This window comes from Bufo gargarizans, chromosome 5, assembly GCF_014858855.1.
Source record: "Bufo gargarizans isolate SCDJY-AF-19 chromosome 5, ASM1485885v1, whole genome shotgun sequence".
Classification (NCBI taxonomy): Eukaryota; Metazoa; Chordata; class Amphibia; order Anura; family Bufonidae; genus Bufo; species Bufo gargarizans.
This window is the reverse complement of record NC_058084.1, coordinates 421,830,975-421,852,405: the sequence shown is the minus strand read 5'-3', so window position 1 is coordinate 421,852,405 and position 21,431 is coordinate 421,830,975. Positions and strand designations below refer to the sequence as shown.

At 42.0% G+C, this 21,431-nt stretch overlaps 1 protein-coding gene across 6 annotated transcripts in view; it reads left to right on the top strand.

Moving 5' to 3' along the window:
* The window catches only part of DIP2C (disco interacting protein 2 homolog C), a 420,623-nt gene that overhangs the window by 237,025 nt on the left and 162,167 nt on the right, over window positions 1-21,431 (top strand). For all 6 annotated transcript variants that reach the window (XM_044292962.1, XM_044292959.1, XM_044292961.1 and 3 more), the window contains 3 exons: window positions 6,000-6,131; window positions 13,067-13,186; window positions 20,512-20,709. In XM_044292962.1, the coding sequence (XP_044148897.1) occupies window positions 6,000-6,131; window positions 13,067-13,186; window positions 20,512-20,709 (450 nt within the window). The remainder of the gene's footprint in view (window positions 1-5,999; window positions 6,132-13,066; window positions 13,187-20,511; window positions 20,710-21,431) is intronic.

Genomic DNA, 21,431 nt, shown 5'->3' with positions numbered 1-21,431 from the left:
AAACTCATTTCTACTTACCTTTACTTACTACAAAATGTAATTTATACACATGTGAACAAAACTGTTGGTGCCCTTCCTTTAAAGAAAGAAAAACGCACAATGGATACTGAAATAACTTGAAACTGCCAAAAGTTATGAGAATTTTTTATTTTTTTAAGGAAAATCAACTAACGAAAATCTGACATTGCTTTTGAATTGTGGTTCAACAGAATAATTTTTAAAAACAAACTAGTAAAAGTGGCCTGGACCAAAATGATGGTACTCCTAATTTAATAATTATATGGGGGAGAAAAAAGAACTGGGTCGCACATCCACAGTGCTTGGCTTTGACCTAAAAAGTGTACAGCCCCCCGTATTGCATGCTGTACAAGAGGCATTAGTGTACATTTTGATCAAAAGGCATAAGCCCACTCACCACGTCAAGGAAGCCTCTATTGAGTGGGACCTACTCTGACAAAAGGGCGCAGCACGGTGCGATGACAAAGCGGCGATATCCTGGTAGGCGGCGGGACCCAGGAGTCAAAGCAGCAACCATGCTGTCTGACGATGCCACCCATGGCACTGGGTCCCACCAACCCACCAGAACAGCACCACAAAAACAAAGGCCACCGCACAGTATCGCACCATATGAACAGCTGTCTAACACAGCATGTCCATTACTATCAGGAGCTACAGGTCAATGACCACTATATGCAATCCTGTGTGATTAAAACCACCTGTGCCGAATGGGAGGAGTGCTGACACCAGTAATAAAGAAGAAAGATTCAAATAACAATTATATGGGGGAGAAAAAAGAACTGGGTCGCACATCCACAGTGCTTGGCTTTGACCTAAAAAGTGTACAGCCCCCCGTATTGCATGCTGTACAAGAGGCATTAGTGTACATTTTGATCAAAAGGCATAAGCCCACTCACCACGTCAAGGAAGCCTCTATTGAGTGGGACCTACTCTGACAAAAGGGCGCAGCACGGTGCGATGACAAAGCGGCGATATCCTGGTAGGCGGCGGGACCCAGGAGTCAAAGCAGCAACCATGCTGTCTGACGATGCCACCCATGGCACTGGGTCCCACCAACCCACCAGAACAGCACCACAAAAACATATAACTCCTAATTTAATATTTTGTTGTACAACTTTTTGAGGCAATCACTTCAGTCAAGCGATTTCTTTGGTCCACGTTCAGCGTGGTATCCACCATGATACCAAACAGCACAGTGACTACTTTTCACCCTTGAAATATTCAGGCTGACTGATTACAAGTTTGAAGACGCATGTCATGTTAAGTACAGGACACACCTTAGTTTAATGTCTCCATATGGTTACATTATTTTAAGGCTTTTTTAGGGGTTCTTTCACTTTTGTCCAAGCCAGTTAGTTCCTTTATTTCTTTATTTTTGATTATTACAATTCAAAAGCAATGTCTGATTTTCATTAGTTGATTTTCAGTAAATTTTATTATTATTACTTTTGTCAGTTTCAAGTTATTTCAGCGACCTTTGTGGGTTTTTCTTTCTTTAACGGAAGAACGCCAACAGTTTTGTCCACATGTGTGTAAGCCCTTTTCCGAGCCACTCACATATCTGTTCTTGACTCCCATACTACATGGAGTTGGCTATGAGGTTTTAAAGCGCACCAAAATTTTACGTAGGCATTATATGGGCGCTACAGATACTATTGAGAAATGATAAGTGACGTTAGCAAGCATGAAGGTATAATTGGCCTAATACTAGTAGTTGCACTACTCTTTCCCCAACATATTTTGATATTCAAATGAACTGGTGAAAGTACTTACAAATCTGTAAGACCCCGCCATCCCTCGATTTGTATGTTGGATTGGATTTGGATTGCCTATTTTTGCTAGTTGGTCCAACAAAATGTATTCATTTGCCTGCCTAACATTTTCAATAAGATAAATCTGCCTTTTATTGCCTTCATTAAAACATATACATTTTGTTTCCAGTACATTTTAAGTGTTCAGCGGGGCAGATTTACTAATCCTGTGTAATATTTAGACAGTGCAAACTAGACAGTCTAAAGACGTGCCAAATTCATCACAGGGGTTCGGCTGTTCAATAAATTTGGTGCATCTTGCCAGACATGTTAGACGCTATTATATAACTTCACGCCACCTATTGGTTAGCTTACTTTGCACCACAACTTACATTTTTGGTACAATTTTCCATTAAACCACGTTCTTTTTCCTCTAATCCTTTTTGTTTAGTGAGGCACAAAAAAGGCCTCAAGCACATACTAACTGAGGTGTAAGGCACACATTGAAGTAGACTCCTGGTGTATTTACCTTAGTAAATCTCCCCCCATTTAATTTTTGAGTAATACAATTTAACGCAATACTGAGAAAAAAAAATATAAAGAAAAATAACTAATGCAAGAAAGTTTTAAAAAATTAATAAAAAAATCACTAAATCTGTCAATGCTTAGCACTGTGATTTATGGGAAACCCTTCAGATACCACAATTTAGGAGTTGACTCTTGCTTGGTGTAATTGACAATGGGTCTATGGTTTATCAATCTTTGTCGCGGAATTTAGGGCAAAATGTGTTTTGAAGGGAGCAGTAAACATATGTACTTAATAGGATATACGCTGTTTGTAAAACTAAGTATTGTTATATTGGTAAATTATTTAATAAAATAAAGTTACATATATTTCTTCATAGTTCCATATGCCAAAAAACATCTTTAGATATTTAGCAAGTATTCCCCTTGGTTCACTCAGCTTTAGTTTTATTTAATTTACTAATGTAAATTATAGAGAGGTTCTGCACTTCTGATTTTAAAGAGCGAGTATTCACAAAAGGGTAGGGCAGTTACGTGTGCACCTGGCCTATCAGGAGGTCTGTGAAGTCCCCACCGCTCTCTACTGTGGACCCATAGGCACAAAGTGGAGGCATATGGAGCCACCATACAGCATTGTATTACAGAATTATTCTACCCTATGAGAAGTTACGCTCTGCAGAAGAGTACATGATATCGCATCTAGTAGAGCATGTCACAATCTTCTTTTCTGGTTCCATACATATCTAACAGGAAGAAGCCTACAAAAGTACAGGGTAGACCTCCTAGACTGCAAAACCATAATATGTCTATGTCTATGTGTAGTAGACCTTAAGGGGGACCTGTCACCGGGATTTTGTGTATAGAGCTGAGGACATGGGTTGCTAGATGGCCGCTAGTACATCCGCAATACCCAGTCCCCATAGCTCTGCGTGCTTTTATTGTGTAAAAAACCCGATTTGATACATGTGCAAATTAACCTGAGATAACTCTCGTGTCCCTGACTCATCTAACGTACAGGACTCATTTCAGGTTAATTTGCATATGTATCAAATCGATTTTTTTTTTTACACAATAAAAGCACACAGAGCTATGGGGACTGTGTATTGCAGATGTGCTAGCGGCCATCTAGCCACCCATGTCCTCGGCTCTATACACAAAATCCTGGTGACAGGTTCCCTTTTAAAGAGAACCTGTCACCAAAAAATGCAATGCAATCTGAAAGCAGCATGTTATAGAGCAGGAGAAGCTGAGCAGATTGATATATATTGATATAAACCTGTAATTTATACATTTATATCTGCAGCCCTGACGGCTATCGGTACAGGGAGGCGGAGTTATCAGTGACTGACAGCGGTCTCTCTATGTACACTTATGCACACATTGCTGTCAGTCACTGATAGCCCCTCCCTCCTGTACCTATGCTGTTAGCAGAAGTTAGAAAAAGCAGATGTAAATGTATAAATTACAGGTTTTACTGAATCTTTTCCCACAAAGATATGTATCAATCTACTTAGCTCCTCCTGCTCTATAACATGGTGCTGTCAGATTGCATTGCATATTTTGGTGAAAGGTCCCCTTAAAGAAGTTGCTGTACTGCTAAAATTGGACCTTATTCTACTTTGTTATTGAGGCAGCTATATCCTTGCAATAGACCTGTTCTTTCGACAGTATATCATTTGGATTGAAGTTTTCATATTTCTTAAACTTTTTAAACTTTTTTTTAAAATCTTTTACTTGTACATATAGCTGCACAACATTGGCCTGTGCTGTTGTTATATTTGCAAAATGCAATAACACGAAGTGATTTTATAGATCCCTCCTTTCACATATGACTTTTGTTCTAGTTTTGTGTTTATTTCCTATGTCGCGGCCTGACGCTTAGTTTGATCCTGTTAAATGCGCAGAATCACAGTTTAGGAAAGCTGCACTGATCAGCACTATTTATTATAATATTTTACCAATGGCAGTTTATGTTTAAAATGTATTTGAGTCCATTAAGGCAGCAGTGGTGTCTGACATGAATAATCATCAAACCTATATTGAAATATGATGTAGAGGTCACTAAGCAATGGGTGGCGTGTCATCTAAGATTATAGAACTGGCATTACTTATCTGGACATAGGTTTAGACAAGCAAGGTAAATCTAAATGAATCAAATTTGACCTAAATTTTCCAAAAATTCAGGACAAATCCAAATTTTTCATGATTCGATTTGGCGAATTTCTCAGAATAGCAGCAGTCGTTTTTCAGATTAGAATATAAGAAACCTGAAGGATGATCACATGACCCCAGGTAGTGGTTACATACACACCAGCAGGCATATGCAGCAAAAAAGCAGACTATATTGTTTTTTTTTTTTTTTTCATCCTACAGTGCAGGGCAGTTTGTTACCACCAACAGCCATTCATTTACCCATAGCCGTATATGAGGGTGAGTCAAAAATTATCCACACTCTTGGCTGTAGAATTTATTTTAATCGACTTTCAGAAAAGACAAATAGATTATTTTCAACATCTCCCTTCTTTTCAATACACTTTGTCCATCTGTCCCCAAGCTTTCAGATTCCCACCTTATAAAATGTTTTAGGCTGAGCTGTGAGCCACAAATGCACCGCTGTCTTCAACTCTTCATCAGACATGAATCTTGGTCCTCGTAGGGCCACATAATCCACTCTCACTCATCCAACAGGATCAGTTCACGTGCATGCTCAATGTGGTCATCAGTTGTGGCCGAGCGTCCAGTTCTTTCTTCATGACTGACACTTGTGCGACCTTCCTTGATCAACTCTATTCATTCATTGCAACAAAACACTCTTTCCATATTGTGCACAAAGTCTTCGATAAAAACGAACCACTGCACGCAACTCTTCTTTCAGGCAAATCAGAAGTGGGGCAACCATTGTTTCTCGCACCTCAGTCTAAATGAACTGACGTAACACATTCAGACCTTCCCAGGAGTGACTAGGGAGATTGTCGAAAAATAAGATATTTGTCTTTTCTGAAAGTTGATTAAAATTCTACAGCCAGATTATGAATAATTTTTGACTCGCCCTCATATGTCACTTTAAGATTACCAATGCTGTCTTGGCGTTAAAGGGTTTGAACTGAGTTGCATGTCCTAGGAGACCTCAGAATGTCATACGCAACTGTTGGGTAGTTGGAGAATGTTGGATTTATTTGGACTCTAATCTGATCACCTGACCATTTCGGCCAAATTGAATCCAAATGGAATTTTAAGAAATTCGCTCATCGCTAGTCTTGGGCTTTTTAAACATTGTATACAAGGCATATATGATGTTTAAATGAGGTTTATGATTGGTTAAATATGGTAGTTTTGTAATGCAAGAAATGCTTGGCAGTAACTCCTGTGCTTACGTACCTGAAATGTCTGTGAAAATTGCCTGTGTCCCTCCCAGATGTTTGGAATAGTCAATGGTTGCATTGCTGTCTATCCCGCCCCAGTTTTTGTATTGTTTGCAGAAGCCTCAGCTAGTATATGTTTTGTTTTTTTAATATTTCAGAATAAATGTCCTTTATACATTTGCAAAGCATCAGTTTTGGCCGCCTGATGTAAAAGTTGATCAGTAATGTGTTGGTTCCTCTATCTGTGTGGGAAATGAACGATCAGTAAGAATATAGTCTACTGTTCTGTTTCCATCGAAGAGCGATGTCTTCTCCATGGCTAAGTCTTGCTGTGTTTTTACAGAAAACCATTCAGCCCCTCCAGATGTTACCACATACACCTCAGAGCACTCCATACAAGTAGAAAGACCACAGGGATCAACATCGCGGGCAACCTCCAAATATGGTAACGCCGAACTTATGGAAACGGGAGATGGTAAGTATCCGTCTTGTATTACTAGAGTTTGCTTTTATTGTATCTTTTGAATATGTGGCAAATTTTACCAAAATGTAACGAAGTATAAATGTCTATATTCAAGCACGAGCAATGGAGCTGGGGATAAACACACTGAATTTGTCCAAAACCTAAACCTAGAATGGACAAATTCAGTCCATTCTAGGTTTAGGTTGCATTTACATGGTATACACTGGTATAGCTAAGAACACCTAGAAAACGTAATGCGATTGAGCTGAGATTTGACAATGTATAAACTGCTAGTGGCGCTTGATCAATGGTCACACGACAAAGTTGGTGCCCCCTTTATTTTCGGTTCTGCAGCAGGGTATATGTGGAAGCAGGGTCACATTAATATTGAGTGGTATCTTCTCTTGCTGTAATACAGTCTGCTACCCTGGCATGGTAACAGTCATACAGATACTGGATATCCTCCTGTGGTATATCATTCTATGCTCTTTCAGCCAAAGTGGTTGTTGGCTGCTGTGCATGGGAGATCCGTCACCCCATCCAGTCCCAGACGTTCTCGGTGGAGGAAAGATCTGGGATCGAGCTGGCCATGGAAGCTGCTGGATACCCTGAGGAGCACGTTGTTTACTGTGGGCAGCCATTATCTTGTTGGAACACCATATCTCCTAACTGCGTCATTAAAGGCAGAAGGACTGGTTGCTCAATGTCCTGGACATACCAAAGGCTAGTCAATGTTTTCTTCACGAATACTAGATGGGGAACGGCCATGGTAGCCAATGGTGCCTGACACAATGACACCTGGTGTCCTGTGTGTCTCTGCGCCATGCAGAATTTCCAGGAGGGGTGAAGAGCTCCTGTTGCTATCATGAATAGTATGGAGACACACAGGACCAACACCAGGTGTCCTGTGGATCATTGACCAAGCACCTTTAGCAGTTTATACTTTGTCAATCTAAGCTCAATAGCCATTCTCTCTCTCTCTTTCCTAGCTATGGCTAGCCATGTAACTGACAGACACAATGGGTCCTTCAGAGTGAGACAAACTTTATAAACCAGACTATTCCTTTAAGCAGAAGATAAAGGTATTTTCCACTGCGATTATCTTATTAATGTGAATAGATCTCTGGTATTACCAAATATCCTGAAATACGACTTAGCTGACGAGTGGGAATTTTCTTCTTTTGGCTCACTGTAAACATTCGGGGACTTTGGGGACTCACCAGGGCATCTGATTCATAATGTGCAGATTAGTAATATTTAATTATATAACTTTATTACTTTAATACCGCCCAGGAAATATTTCCTTTTTGGACAGAATAGGCTAGGCCTTGCTCTGGCTTATTGATTGCCTTAATATTAGGTCTTTGTAGTTAATATAATATGTCAGTTGTTTCTGTATGGCCAATAGTTTGTTACAATATGGAGGCATCTATTTAAAATCACATTTGTATTCATACTTATTACGGTAATTGACATTAGAAATAACATTCCATTTACCTGGATATTAGAATCTGTTATTCTCTTACTTCTTATAATTAGATTTTTTTTTCCCCCATTTGTCCCAATATTAAAACTAAACTCAAGTACTGTCGCTTAGAGATGAGAGCCTGACTCCTCTAAATAATTGGCTCTGTTTATTGGAGCTGATGTTAATTATTTTGAGAACAATCAGTCATTCAACATTGTGAGAAAATAATTACAATTAAAGGCATTCCACGACACCACAGAACAGCAGGAATGGATTTAGCCTTCGGCGGGTTGACTACTTATTTTATTTTTTAACTCCTGGAAGAGTTGATTTGTTATAGAGGACTTCAGTGTGGCAAGGAATATAATGAGTCACATGCTGATCATCTGACACATCCGATAATATGAAGGGCTGACTCATAGGATGATGCGTTTTCTGTCATCTGAACCATCACATAATAGAAAATATACGAAATTCTGTTTTCGAATGATCCTTGAGCCCACTATTTTCTCGCACACTGCAGTTGATGTCATTCCCTCCGCCACTGAATGCTTCAATCGAGCAGCGTAACGTGAAGCTTCTGGAAAATTATGCAAATTGTGTAGCAGGGTCTCCCCCCAATCCCCCGAATATCACTCATGATTTAGGCTTTGTTCACATCTAAAAGTATCCTTGACGATATCATTAAATAGATTCCGATGGTGGTTGACAGAACCTGCGCGGGGGTGGTCATTGCATTGGTGTGACCTGTTTGGCTTCATTGGGGTCCCATAGGTAAAAGGGGCCTATTCCACAATAAAAAATAAGGTCACCAAAGTCTCCTATGCTCAAAATTACTGATATAAAGAGGTTGTGTCATCTCATAAACTGGGGGTATATCGCTAGAATAAGCCACCATTGTCGAATAGATGTGGGTCCCGCCTCTGGAGACGTACAACTATCTCTAAAACGGAGCCCGCAAAAAGGAGGAGAGCAGACCAAGCATGCACAGCCATACATTCAGTTCTATAGGACTGCCGAAAATAACTGAGCGCTGGCTTGGCAGTTTCCGTCAACCCCATAAAAATGAATGGAGCGGTGGCCATTGCTTGGTGCGCTTCCCGTTCATTTCTATGGACTTCCAAAAATAGCAGAACGTGCTGCTCGTCTATTTTTGGCACTCCTATAGAAGTGAACTGAGGGCAGCCACGCATTTGTGGTACACTCTCTCTTCGCTGGTTCCATTTTAGAGCTAAGTGTGGGTCCCAGAGGTGGCACCCTCACCTATGAGACAATGTATGAGATGGGCAACCCCTTTAAGTAGAGAGACATAGTAAGGTTGCAATGAGACCTTCACTCTTCATAAATTCTTAAATAGCATGGAGTCCATACGCTATTTTTGCACGGGGCCCTCTATGTCTATGTCCACCCTGGTGGGTTTCCATCTTTTTGACGGCAAGAACACCACACTATGCTGAGCTATTTTTGCTGTTATGTGTCATTGGACAGGCGATGGAAGTAACTCCCGTTTTATAGGGCAAGAAACTGATTGGAACTTGCTTCAAGCCTTTGTGGTTCTCAACTCTCTTGTATGGATCACAAATTAGAAGTTGTAGGAGAGAAGTTATTATCTTAGTGACATTTCACATTTAAGCTAGTTTCACACATTCGACAAAGCAATCCGGCAGGCTGTACTCTGCGGTTCCAGCATAGCCAGATAGTGCCACTTGCCCGCCAGACCCCACATAAACGTTGCGTGCAGCAATTTCTGACCAAATCCTGGCATTTATGCAGGGAGCGGCTGGATCCCCGCCGGTTCCCTTTATAGTAAGCAGGGTCTGATGGGCACACGGCCCTATCCAGCTGTGCCGGATTCAGAGAACTCCAACAGGCTGTTCTCTGCCGGATTGCTGTGTGTGAAACTAGACTTGGTGCAATAGATGCAAAATTTGTGTGAGAAGCAACAAATCTGGTGACACATGGCATCAGACTGGGTCAGCGGTTAACACTGTTGGCCATCCTGGATTTAAATAGAACCAAGGGTAAGATCTGAAACAAGTTTCTGTGGGTTTCGTCCCACACTTCTCTACTTATATAGAACCAGGGTCAGAGCAGTACCAGGTTATGGCCATGGTTGGTATCATATCCTTCCCCCTTCCACACACAGATGATTGATAACTATAGAGTAATCACACAGTCACGGCTGAAAACAGATTTTGGAAGAGAATGCAGGAAATGTCATATATGTACTAGATTTCTAATACCCTTTTCTGACATCTGTCATCTGTTACCGCTGTATGCACTGGCGCTCCATTACTCAATGATCCCAATGTGTGTTTCTTTATCCTCTGTCAAGAAATAAAATGGAATGGGAAAGTATAGGATGACCCCCCCATGTGTCAGAGGCCGCACTGCTGTTATAAGCAGCGGCACTCATTTGTCATATGCTGTACGTTCTAAGAATGAGTATGACAATTTTTTGGTAATATTTGTCCTAACCCCTCTAAAGCTGAGGCTGGGCTGGATGTATAGGTGATGCCAGTGATGATGAATGTCACCCGTTGGGCAATGCATTCTAAAAAAATTGCAGAGGGAAATACAGCCCTGTATGTTTTTTGCTTCACATGTTCTAAAATCCCAATTAGTTTTTTCATGCTGAAAACTTACATCTGCTTTCGCAAACCGTTTTTTCAAACATTCCTTTCTTAATGTGTTTGAGAGTCAAGTAATTACACATAATTGAGTTTACAAGTTCCATCAACAAGACTCCTGTAGTAAGGTAGGGCAAGTGCCAATGACCAATGGTCCCTTTACACAGGACGACGATCTAGCAGATTGTCGGGAACAAAGCGTTTACATGCAGCGATCTGCTCCAAAGTATTAGGAGTGATCACCTGTGCCATCGCTCTTCCCCATACTGTCTCGTTTCCCAGCAGCAGATTGTGCCACTGGGAGACAATTATCTTTTCTGCTACACAAAAGATACAATTACCTGATGAATGAGCTTTTTGCTTGTTCATTGGGAAATCGACGGTGCATTTACACAGCAAGATTATCACTAACCAGTCGGCCCGTGTAAAGTACCCTTAAAGGTAGATTTAGACGGACCAATAATTGTCCAGATTATCGGGAGCAACTATTCCTGCAAACGGTTGTTCCCGATCATCTGGCCGTCTCAATGTGCCGCCAATCACCCGATAAATGAGTAACGTTCATTGGGTGATCCTGTCGTTCATGCAGGCACCACCGATCATGGCTTCTGAGCAGCAGATCGTGTGGTCTAAACAGCGATCTACTACTCAGAAGCCATGTGTGAGCAGCCTACTGTCTAGAAGGAACGCTTCCTTCCAGAAAATCTGCTGCTCAGTCGGCCCATCTGAATCCACCTTAAGCCCCAATCTAGGTTTTATAGTTCTTTAGATAATTCTTAATACTACCATTAAGCAGATTGTAATTTCAATTACAATTTCAGTTGGAGGACTCGAATGCAACTAGATGTCAAACATTTTTCTTTTATTCTTTTAAATGTAAAATAAAATTAAAAAAACTGCCCCCCACTTCGCTGGACCGGTAAATGGAAGATTACTCACCTTCTTCTCGGTGCTGGCTCCCTGTTCCTTCTCCTCCAGGCCTGAGATGCTTCGCTGGCTCCCTCAATGTCCACATGTGGCTTGACACCGCCTGCAGCCAATCACTGACCACGGCAGTGACCAGCTCCCCTTACATCATGACAAGCTGTCACATGATGCAAGGGGATCCCTTTACAAGTCCGGCCAAGTGGGTGGATCCCCATTCTTGTACAAGCCTTTTAAGCAACTTTACAGAAGGTGTTAATTAAAAAGTTTGCTTCTACAGCTTCTCTGCAGACTGTACATTCCCATGGTAACAGACTGCAAACATACCCATATGTAGTCTGCACTTCCCTTCTGTCTGTCACCTGTTCCTGGGGATAAACAGAAGAAAGTCTAAAACTGCAAGACAGCAGGATCAGGCTAGGTTCATGCCAGCACCTTAGAGGAGCAGAACAAGAAAAGTAGAATTGACCGGAATGGTGCCGAGCAGGCCTTATTGGCTATGATGGGATCCATTTGGAATGCCACTTTTGTTTACACAGCATGATCTGTTGTCAGTATACAATAATCTTTGTGTCCGCACAAACTATTCAATTACTCGATAAACTGGAGTAATCCATGGTATTTTTAGGCTAGGGCTACACGACGACATTTTGTTGCACGACAATTTTTATAATGATGGTCTTTGGTGTCGCACTGCTACATGCGAAATGCTCCGACTGCAAAACGACAGTAGCAAAAATTCCATCCAAGATGGATTTTTCTGCGACTGTCGCAGTGCGACACCATAGACTATCATCATAAAAATTGTCGCGCGACACATGTTGCAGTGTAGTTGTGCCCTAAGTGTCATGCGACACATGTCGTCGTCTAGCCCTAGCCTTACACTGCCAGATAATTGCTAACAAGCGTTCCTATGAATGCACGTTAGCGAATATCTTTGGGATTTTCGGCCCATGTAAAGGGCCCTTAACTCTCTCTGCCTATACAGAGGATTTGGAGCTTGATAGTCTTGCAGATTTCTCAGTAATATTAGTTTTTTTTAATAGTATGTTGTACTGATTTTACTAGACGAAAGTGGTGCTCAGACTTTATTGTGGAGGCCTAGAGTTCTCTGCTCTAGCTTATTATCTACAAATGTCTGCTCATTTTGTAATTAAGGTAGATTTTTCCACCAAAGTAATAGAAAACCTGATCTGGTCTCTTTGAAGACATTAAAGGGGTTCTCTCACTTCAGTAAGTGGCATTTATCATGTAGAGAAAGTTAATACAAGGCACTTACTAATGTATTGTGATCATCCATATTGTCTCCTGGATTCATTTTTCCATCACATTATACACTGCTCGTTTCCATGGTTACAGACCACCCTGCAATCCATCAGCGGTGGTCATGCTTGCACAGTATAGGAAGAATCGTCAGCCTCTGCACGGCCACCGCTGCTGGATCGCAGTGTGGCGTGTAACCATGGAAACGAGCAGTGTATAATGTGATGGAAAAATGAATCCAGCCAGCAAAGGAGGCAATATGGACAATCCCAATACATTAGTAAGTGCCTTGTATTAACGTTCTCTACATGATAAATGCCACTTACTGAAGTGAGACAACCTCTTAAATTTTTATAACCATGTTGACCATTGAAAGGTCTCATAAAGCCCGTCGCTGTATATTAGTTTGGCACCTGCAATATACAGTAGCATCTGAGGATCTTTGGGATCAAGTCTGAATGGATTGGTTCACAGATGCAGTGATCTGGGTAATATGTAGGTCATACGTTTCTCCTTTACCTCAAACTAGACCTAGACAACTGAAAACTGGAATTCGGCAGCTATTTTTGAATATTGGTGATCATTTGAGCTACCCTACTGTCAGTTTTTACTGTGAATCGCTGGTGTGTTACTGATCTTTGTGTTTATTCATAATTTTATAGGGGTTCCTGTAAGCAGTAGAGTGTCCGCAAAAATCCAGCAACTTGTCAACACATTAAAAAGACCCAAACGGCCACCATTACGAGAATTTTTCGTTGACGATTTTGAGGAGTTATTGGAAGGTTAGTAATGCTGCTTTATTTTTTTTTTACTAAATACTCTGCTGCAAACTGGGAAGCTGGGAGACCTTGAAAGTGATTGGTAAATTCCTTCTTTGCTGCTGACTTGTACTTATCTTCCAAAGAAGGATTCTTATAGTCTGCATAAAGGAGTTGTCTAAGCAAAAACTAAAATTAATCAAAACGTCCCTCATCAAGGTCCAGCCCTGCGGCTCTCGACCCCTGTGTTTTCAGTCCACACTGACCACTCACTGTAGTCAGTCACTGATCTCATGTGCACAAAGTGCATGTCACTACAGAGTCTCAGTGGTGACAGTGGTTCTTACACACAAACGTTCAAACAGCAAGGTAAAAATAATATAAAAAATTTTGGTGCTGGAAGAATTTTTTTTATTTTTTCTCGCTGTTTGGACATTTGCTATGTCCCGTGACGACTTGAGCACAGCATGGTCTCATTTGGTGAGTGAACTATTTTCTTGGGCAGACTGCTGAGGCCAGTAATTGACTACAGTGGTTTTCATGAGTGGGAAGGCCTATCATCACTTCCAGTCCAGTGGAGACCATAGTCAGCGGGAAGGAAATCCTCAGCGCTGAATCGGTGGAATCTTCATAAGATGAGTGACTCTTATTTATTTTTTTTATACGCCTTTGCATTTTGTTAAGGACATTTAGACATTCAAAGCCTTCTAAGGATTGATTGACGAAAGTAATGATTTCTGGAAAACTTAAAGGGGTTGTAAGAGTGTTTTAATACTGATGAACTTAAGATTGGCGGGAGTCCTACTCCCAGCAGCCCTGCTGTTTGAGGAGGCCAAGGTGCTCCTCGCAACTTTCCAAGCACAGCGCCGGTCATTGTATAGTGGCTGTGCTTGGTATTGCAGCTCAGCCCTGTTCACTTGAATGGGACTGAGCTGCTCCTATGTGACCGTTGAACCTGATATCACTGGTCTATAAAGAGGCAGAGGTGGAGTGCCGCAGTCTCTTCAGGCAGCTGACCGGGGTGCTGGGAGTCGGACCCCGTCTGATCTCATATTGATGACCTATCCTGAAAATAGGCCATCAATATCAAAATCTTATACAACTCCTTTAAAGTATAGATTCACCTACAAAAATGAATAAATTGCAGATAAACCTGAAATTAAACAAATCTGACAAACCAGCTTGGCTGTGTAGTTTTTAACTTACCCCTGACCACCTTCTTACAACTACGAGGGGGCAGTCCAGAGCCAGCCCGCTGTGCAGCAGCCAGCCCGCTGTGCAGCAGCCAGCCGACTTCTTTAGTTCAACTTATAGCAGGATATGTCGTAAAATGGAAATTCGCTTCACTTCAGATTTATTAGCTATTAAGTCATTGAAAACCTACAATCCAATCTAAACTTTGAACATAAAACTGCTTTACTGTATCTCTCCCCCCACTTTGTTCCCTAGGTAGTCTGACCTATCCTTGTTCGGGTTTCTGTTACTTGATTAGTGCTGGAAGCCTCTGGGACAAATACTCATTAGAATACATGTAAATGAACCTATTTAAATGCAATCCTAGTGATAGCGGTCCTCTAATGGTGGGCTTTGTATCCCCTCATGAAGCTTTGATGTTAATGCAGGGAGCACAGAAGTCATTCTTTTTCCTTCAGTAAATTCATTTTCTTCTTCCTTTTCACCAACTACCACACAATGGGAGAAATTTTGTAAGGTCAATTTGCTGGAATTCTGGCTTATTTATGGCATAAAACTAGCAGACATGCTTTACACTACCAGGGGCGGATTGCGAGCCAAAAGTGGCCCATGTTGAAGGCAGGTCTAAATTGATAGAAAGCAACATAATTAGGCAGGGACAACAGAAGTAGGCAGAGCCAGCAATACCATAGTGCAGATCAATACACCGCCCCAGCAGAACCAGATACCACAGTGCAGCACAAAATACTGCCTCCTGCTCCACAGTATTCAACTGTATCGCTGGCCAAGTGTGTAAGAGAGAATCACATCATTATGTAACTCTCTGGCGGCCGAGAAGAGGGTTTGGGTGGCCCTCCTAGGCATCGGCCCACTGGGAAATTAACCTGTAGGGTTTATGGCCAAATCCGCCTCTGTACACTACATTTGTTCTGTGATTTTTGAACATACGTGACCTATGATGTGCAACAATTTTTGGTCCTGGTTGCCTCGCTTGGGTTCCCCCGCTGTCATTATCAGTTTCGACACCACTGCAGCCATTCGTTGACCGCAGCGTTGTTTTCTCCCCTTTGTCATGTGACACAAGGGAAGCAGGTAAGTATGCTTCCCTTTGCAGGTCTGCCCAGGAATGGGGGTTTGCCAAATCCACTCCCAAGGGTGGTCAACCCCTTTAAGGCTCCCATATATGTTAGGGCTCATTCAGACAGCCATATGTTGCTTTCCGCATCTGATCCCTTTCACTTTTATTGGGCCCCAAAAGATGTCCGCATATTTTCTTCCGTTCCACGGCTCCGCAAAACAAATAAAACATTTCCTAAACTTGTCAGTGAAAGTCGGCACGTCGCCCCATTGACGTCTATGGGTTCGCAAAAATGCGTAACGCAATCCATTTTTTTTTGCGGACATCCGGAACTGACCACTAAAAAATGGGTCAGCATTGACTACTATTGACCAACAATCTACTGTGTATATGGAGCTCCGGACTCTCCTCTTGACAGATGATGTTGGGGGAGAGAAGAATCAGGCACAGTTAATTTCAGTGCCCAATCCTTCTGTTCTTCTGGGAGATAAGCGGCCACCAGAGAGTAGAAAGCCGCTGTCTGGCAGAGGTTTTCTCCGGTCTCCCCATTGAGACCACGTACTTGGGAGTAGTAACGTTTGGCCCAATACTTGCTTTTTTCCGTGTAGAAAAATAGACCTGCTGTGCGAATTTAGAAATCCTCAACACGTGAATTCTTTGTGCAGTTTTTTTGTGCAGATGCAAATCCGCATCAAAAACCACATGTAACACACTAGCGGAGATTTTTCAGAACTGGTGTAAAGTAGAACTGGCTTAGTTGCTCATAGCAACCAATCAGATTCCACCTTTCATTTTCCAAAGGAGCTCTGAAAAATGAAAGATGGAATCTGATTGGTTGCTATTGACAACTAAGCCAGTTTTCCTTTACACCAGTTTTGAAAAATCGCTTTGTGTTTTTGGTGCAGATTAGGTGTGGAAATGCACAGAAGTCTGCATGGAAATCGCTGCAGAATTTCTATTTGTAAATATGGACCCATGTCCAGGTACAATAAAAGGCTTTTCCGAGATTTCCATACTAATTGCCTAGCCTCAGGATAGGCGATCAGTATCTGATCGGTTGGGGTCTGACACCCAGGACCCCCACCAATCAGCTGTTTGAGAAGACACTGGCCCTCCTGTGAGTGCCACGGCCTTCTCACAGCTTATGAAGCACAGCGCTGTACATTGTATAGTGGCAGTGCTTGGTATCTCAGCTCAGCCCCATTCACTTCTATGGGGCTGAGCTGCTCCTAGGCCATATGTTCGATGACTATGTCGTCACTCGGCCTAGCAAAAGCTGTGAGAAGGTGGCGACACTTACAGGAGCTCCAGTGCCTTCTCAAACAGCTGATTGGCAGGGGTCTCAGATCCAGAGTAAGAAAATCTTGGAAAACCGCTTTAAAGGCTCAGTACATTTGAATGGGCAGGTACATGAGCCCTGATAATATTTTGCCTAAAACATACACTTTAATAGCTATCCTCCCAAGTGTTCCTAGACAACACAGTCTACATGAGCAATAGGCGATCCCTCCGTGTAGCGTAGCGCAGCGCCGCCTTCCCCCGCTCTGACGCCTGTTCTTGGAGAGCATTAATAAGCGCTACGCACCTGACTCCACTAGAATTGGCATGCTGTCACGTTTCCGTTAATTGCATTTGATCAATTTGTCAACTTTCATTTGTGCTGACATGCGAGAGGTGCCCAAAGCCAATAAATACCATTTATTATCTGGCGGAATGCTAATATCATAATAATCTCCTTCTTTCCCCATAGTTCTTCTTAATTGCATAGCAGAGGAATCCACCACAGTTACATTGTGTGTGTTTGTGTCCTTTCCAAGCGTGCGTCTATCAGCGCGCTTCTATATTTAATAGCAGCGTGGTTTGTAGCAGTAACGTGTAGATTTTTCTTCTTTTTTTTTATGCCAATGTCGAACATCCTTCTACAGTTTATATATAATACAATATGCAGTTGGCAGAGATTTATTACGACTCTTCCCCTATTGCATCGAGTGGCCCATTCATTAGCAGGGTTTACGCCCTGTTGGTGTATGCTAGGTCAGACTTGAATTGGTTTAGATACACATTTCTAAGTGGAAAAGTGTGAGGAAAATTTTTGCTAATTGAGCTGTGCATGGTGCAACTTTGAATCCTTTCCCACTTTTTACAACGCACTTGTATGTGGCACGGTGGCTTCATTCAACCGGAGTAAATATATCAGCCAATTATATAAAATATTTTGTACTGAGTCTAGAGCTGTCGTCACAATTCTTCTGGTTGTGTTTGGAAACGGTCAACAGGCTTGTTGTCAGGTGTCTTATAGTGCAGGGGAATGGATGCTCGTTCCTATATTATTGTCTACCGTAATTGTAAAATTCATTCATTGCCCAAAAAAATCCCATTTGCTGACAGTGAGCAAGGCATGAGAGAAGATCTCAATTTTGAAGCATACAGAACTGAGAATACAGCTCTGGGGTATAACACATGCTGTAATTCAGGATCAGTACAGTATTAGTACTGCATATGGAGTTACAAAATTGTGCCGTACATTATCTCAGATAAGCTGTGATATTATAGCGGGATAATAATCCTGTTTCTTGTCACCAGCATCCAGCTTACAAATGTACAAATTTATATACAGAATTATATTTTTCAATTAATAGCCTGCCGCGCTGACAGTAGTCGCCCAGTTTATCAGGACACCGGGGGGGCTAAGCAGTATCTAACCCCAACAAGGTAGTTCCCTGCTGTAATAGTTCAAGTAGAACATCGCTTTCACCTCTTTCCACCCCATGATGAAAGTGTATGAGAAAACTCCAATCCCGATGAGCGCCATAAGGCTAGTTTCCTGCTTGCGTCAGAGAACCCTGGTAGACCACAATTCTTTGGCTCCGGCATTGCCGGATGCTACCGCCTTCCTGTCAGACCCCATTGACATTTTGTCTGGCCGATTTCTGGCATTCTCTGCTGGACATGCCAGCTGAAACACCCGGACCGCAGGTGTGAAAGAAGCCTTATTGTTCAGGCGTGTCTCCATGAAGACAGCCCAGAACCTGACAAAGGGAGTCGAGGTTGCCTCATGTATGTCCTTATAGGTCCATATGCATATTTCTATGAACAGGTACAGTATGCTAGTATGCAGAAGTATGGCAGCATGTTAATAGTAAAAAAAAAAAGATGAACTAAAAGATGCATTCCCTATGTGGGGAGGAAATAAATCTTCATAAAAATAAACATGGAAAAAACACACTAAATATGTTGTTTTCCTAAATAAAAATAAAATAAAAGTTACTTAACCTCTTAGTGACCAATGAATATACATTGACTTCGTTGGTTGCTAAGGAATGTATCAAGTGGGCTCACAAGGTGAGCTTCATACATGGCTGGTGCCAGTTGTGTTATACCGCTGACACCCGCCCACAGCAGCCAGGATCAGAGTGAACTCCAATCCTGGACATTTAAAGAGGTTTTCCGATATCTTTTTTGAAGATTTAGTTTTGGAACGTCAAAACCTAAAATGGTGTATTACTAATTTGGCATCTGGATAAATGCCATGGCTTCATAGGATCAATACCTCCATCAGGCTAAAATTGAATGCTGATACTGTCCTCTATTAACTGTCCAGGACAGAGAACTTCAAGTTCTGAGGACATGTATGGGGGTAATTTGGCAGAGGTAATAGCTAGAATTAAGTGCTACCTCCTTGATCTGAAGACCTGTTATATAACACCTAAAGTCTGGCACTACAAATAATTGGCTTAAAGGGGTTTTATGTAATTACTATAGTATTTAAAGGAGTCTTCTGACTTTTATACTGATGACCTATCCACATTCATTGGTCACATGGTGTAGGTGCAGCTCAGCCCCATAGAGGTGAATAGGGCTCTGATACCAAGCACAGTTGCAATACATTGTACGGCGCTGTGCTTGGTGATCAGGGAGAAGACCGTGCACTACTGCAAGCGCTGGTGCCTTCTCAAACAGCTGATCTGTGGGGGCCCAGGTATCAGACCCACACTGATCAGATACTGATGATCTATCCAGAGGATAGGTCATTAGTTAAAAAATCTCTGTAAACCATGATTTAAAAATAAAAATAATTTCAGTTTTTTAATACCATTCCCTGCGTAACATTCATTTTTTATTTTAAAGGGTTAAAGGGCTTCTCTATCTGTTCAAAAATTTTGAAACAAGGTTTTTGCATGATATAAAATATGTCAATGCTTACCTGACCGATCTCTTGCTGCTCTCGTTCCTGTGCTTCATGGTCCCCTGCCGGTATCTGCTTGCTTGAAACGCTGGAAATGACCGCTCAGCCGGTCATCGGCTGAAGAGGATCACCACTGTGGCTAATGATTGGCTGAATGCCATTTCCTGTGTATCGAAGGGGACCAGGAATCAGAGACTGGTAGGGAGGACTATAGGACTATAAGGCTGGGTTCACACCTGAGCGTTTTACAGCGCGTTCCTACGCGCTGTAAAACGCGCAACAGGCAAGAACCAATGATTCCCTATGGGAATGGTTCTCACCTGAGCGTTTTACAGCGCGTACGATCGCGCTGCATAACGCCCGACGCCCCAAGAAGTACATGAGCTTCTTTGGGGCGTCTTGTCGCGCGTTCCCGTACATAGACTTTAGCGGGAGCGCGCGACAATGGGCGTTCGCTTGTCTCTGTATGCGCGATTGCAAACGCCCGTACAATCGCGCATACAGAGCGCTCCATCGCGAACGCTCAGGTCTGAACCCAGGGTTAGTCTTGGATTTGAACTGCTGTGTTTTATTGTGCGTCTTTTTGTCCCACTTTAAAGATTGATGACGGCAAGGAATGAGAAAACCTTGGGTAGACACGTATTCGCGCTTGTTAGAGCGTTGGTCAGTACTATTTATGACAGGTAGGGGACCATGACGCACCAGAATCGGAGTGGTGGGGGATCGCTAACATGATTATGATTTACTATACTTTTTGACTAAAGCGCTAAATCACAACCTAAACAAGTATGTAAAGATAAAAAACATTACGTTAATAAATCTGCAGCGTTCCACAGGATAATTTGTGTCTGTTGTATTGACGTTAAATCTGACATTATATTTTATCCGCAGTCCAACAGCCAGACCCAAACCAGCCAAAACCAGAGGGAGCACAGATGTTAGCCATGCGAGGAGAGCAGCTGGGAGTAGTCACAAACTGGCCGCCTTCATTAGAAGCAGCACTACAGCGATGGGGAACCATATCACCTAAAGCGCCCTGCCTTACCACTATGGATACAAATGGAAAACCACTCTACATACTGACATATGGTAAGAATCCGGATTTGTATTGACTCACATAGTTTGGGTGAAAGGAACGATCAAAGCATGATTAACATTAGGGATCAGCGAAGCGAGCCTCAGATCCAAGATCAGAAGTCGCTTTGCTCCAAACTTTGTTTTAAAGCTGTACAGAGATTTGTCTCCGTACAGCATTAAAATGTATGGGGTCCGGCAAGGTGAACAGAGTTATCACCGAAGTCTCACGGGATTAAATTTTTGAACTTGAAAACCATTTTAAAACTTGGTTCTGAAGTCGGCTTTGGATACCTGTTGTAAAATGTGTTTCAAGTTTAATAATCAAAAACCTCGCGATACGTCGGCGATACCTCATTTCTCCTCACCAGAGCCACTACATTTTATTCTGTACAGAGACAGATCTCCGTATAGTATTAAATCGAAGTGACTTCAGATCTAGGATCCAAAGCTCGCTTCGCTCATCCCTGATTAACATTTTTGCTCATCCCTAATTAACATTTTTGAACGCACTTCAACTGAACGTTACAAAGTCAGATGAAGAAGTCTTTTAAAAAAAAATATAAAAACTATGAACGGATAAGGCAAACGACAATAGTTATTCTTTAAAGGGGTTGTCTCACTTCAGCAAATGGCATTATACAATTCATCCTAATGATAATTTATCAATATTACAGTCCTAGAAAATCCCTTTAACCCTATGACTGTGTGGGAAGCTCCAGGTGTGAAACGTTAGC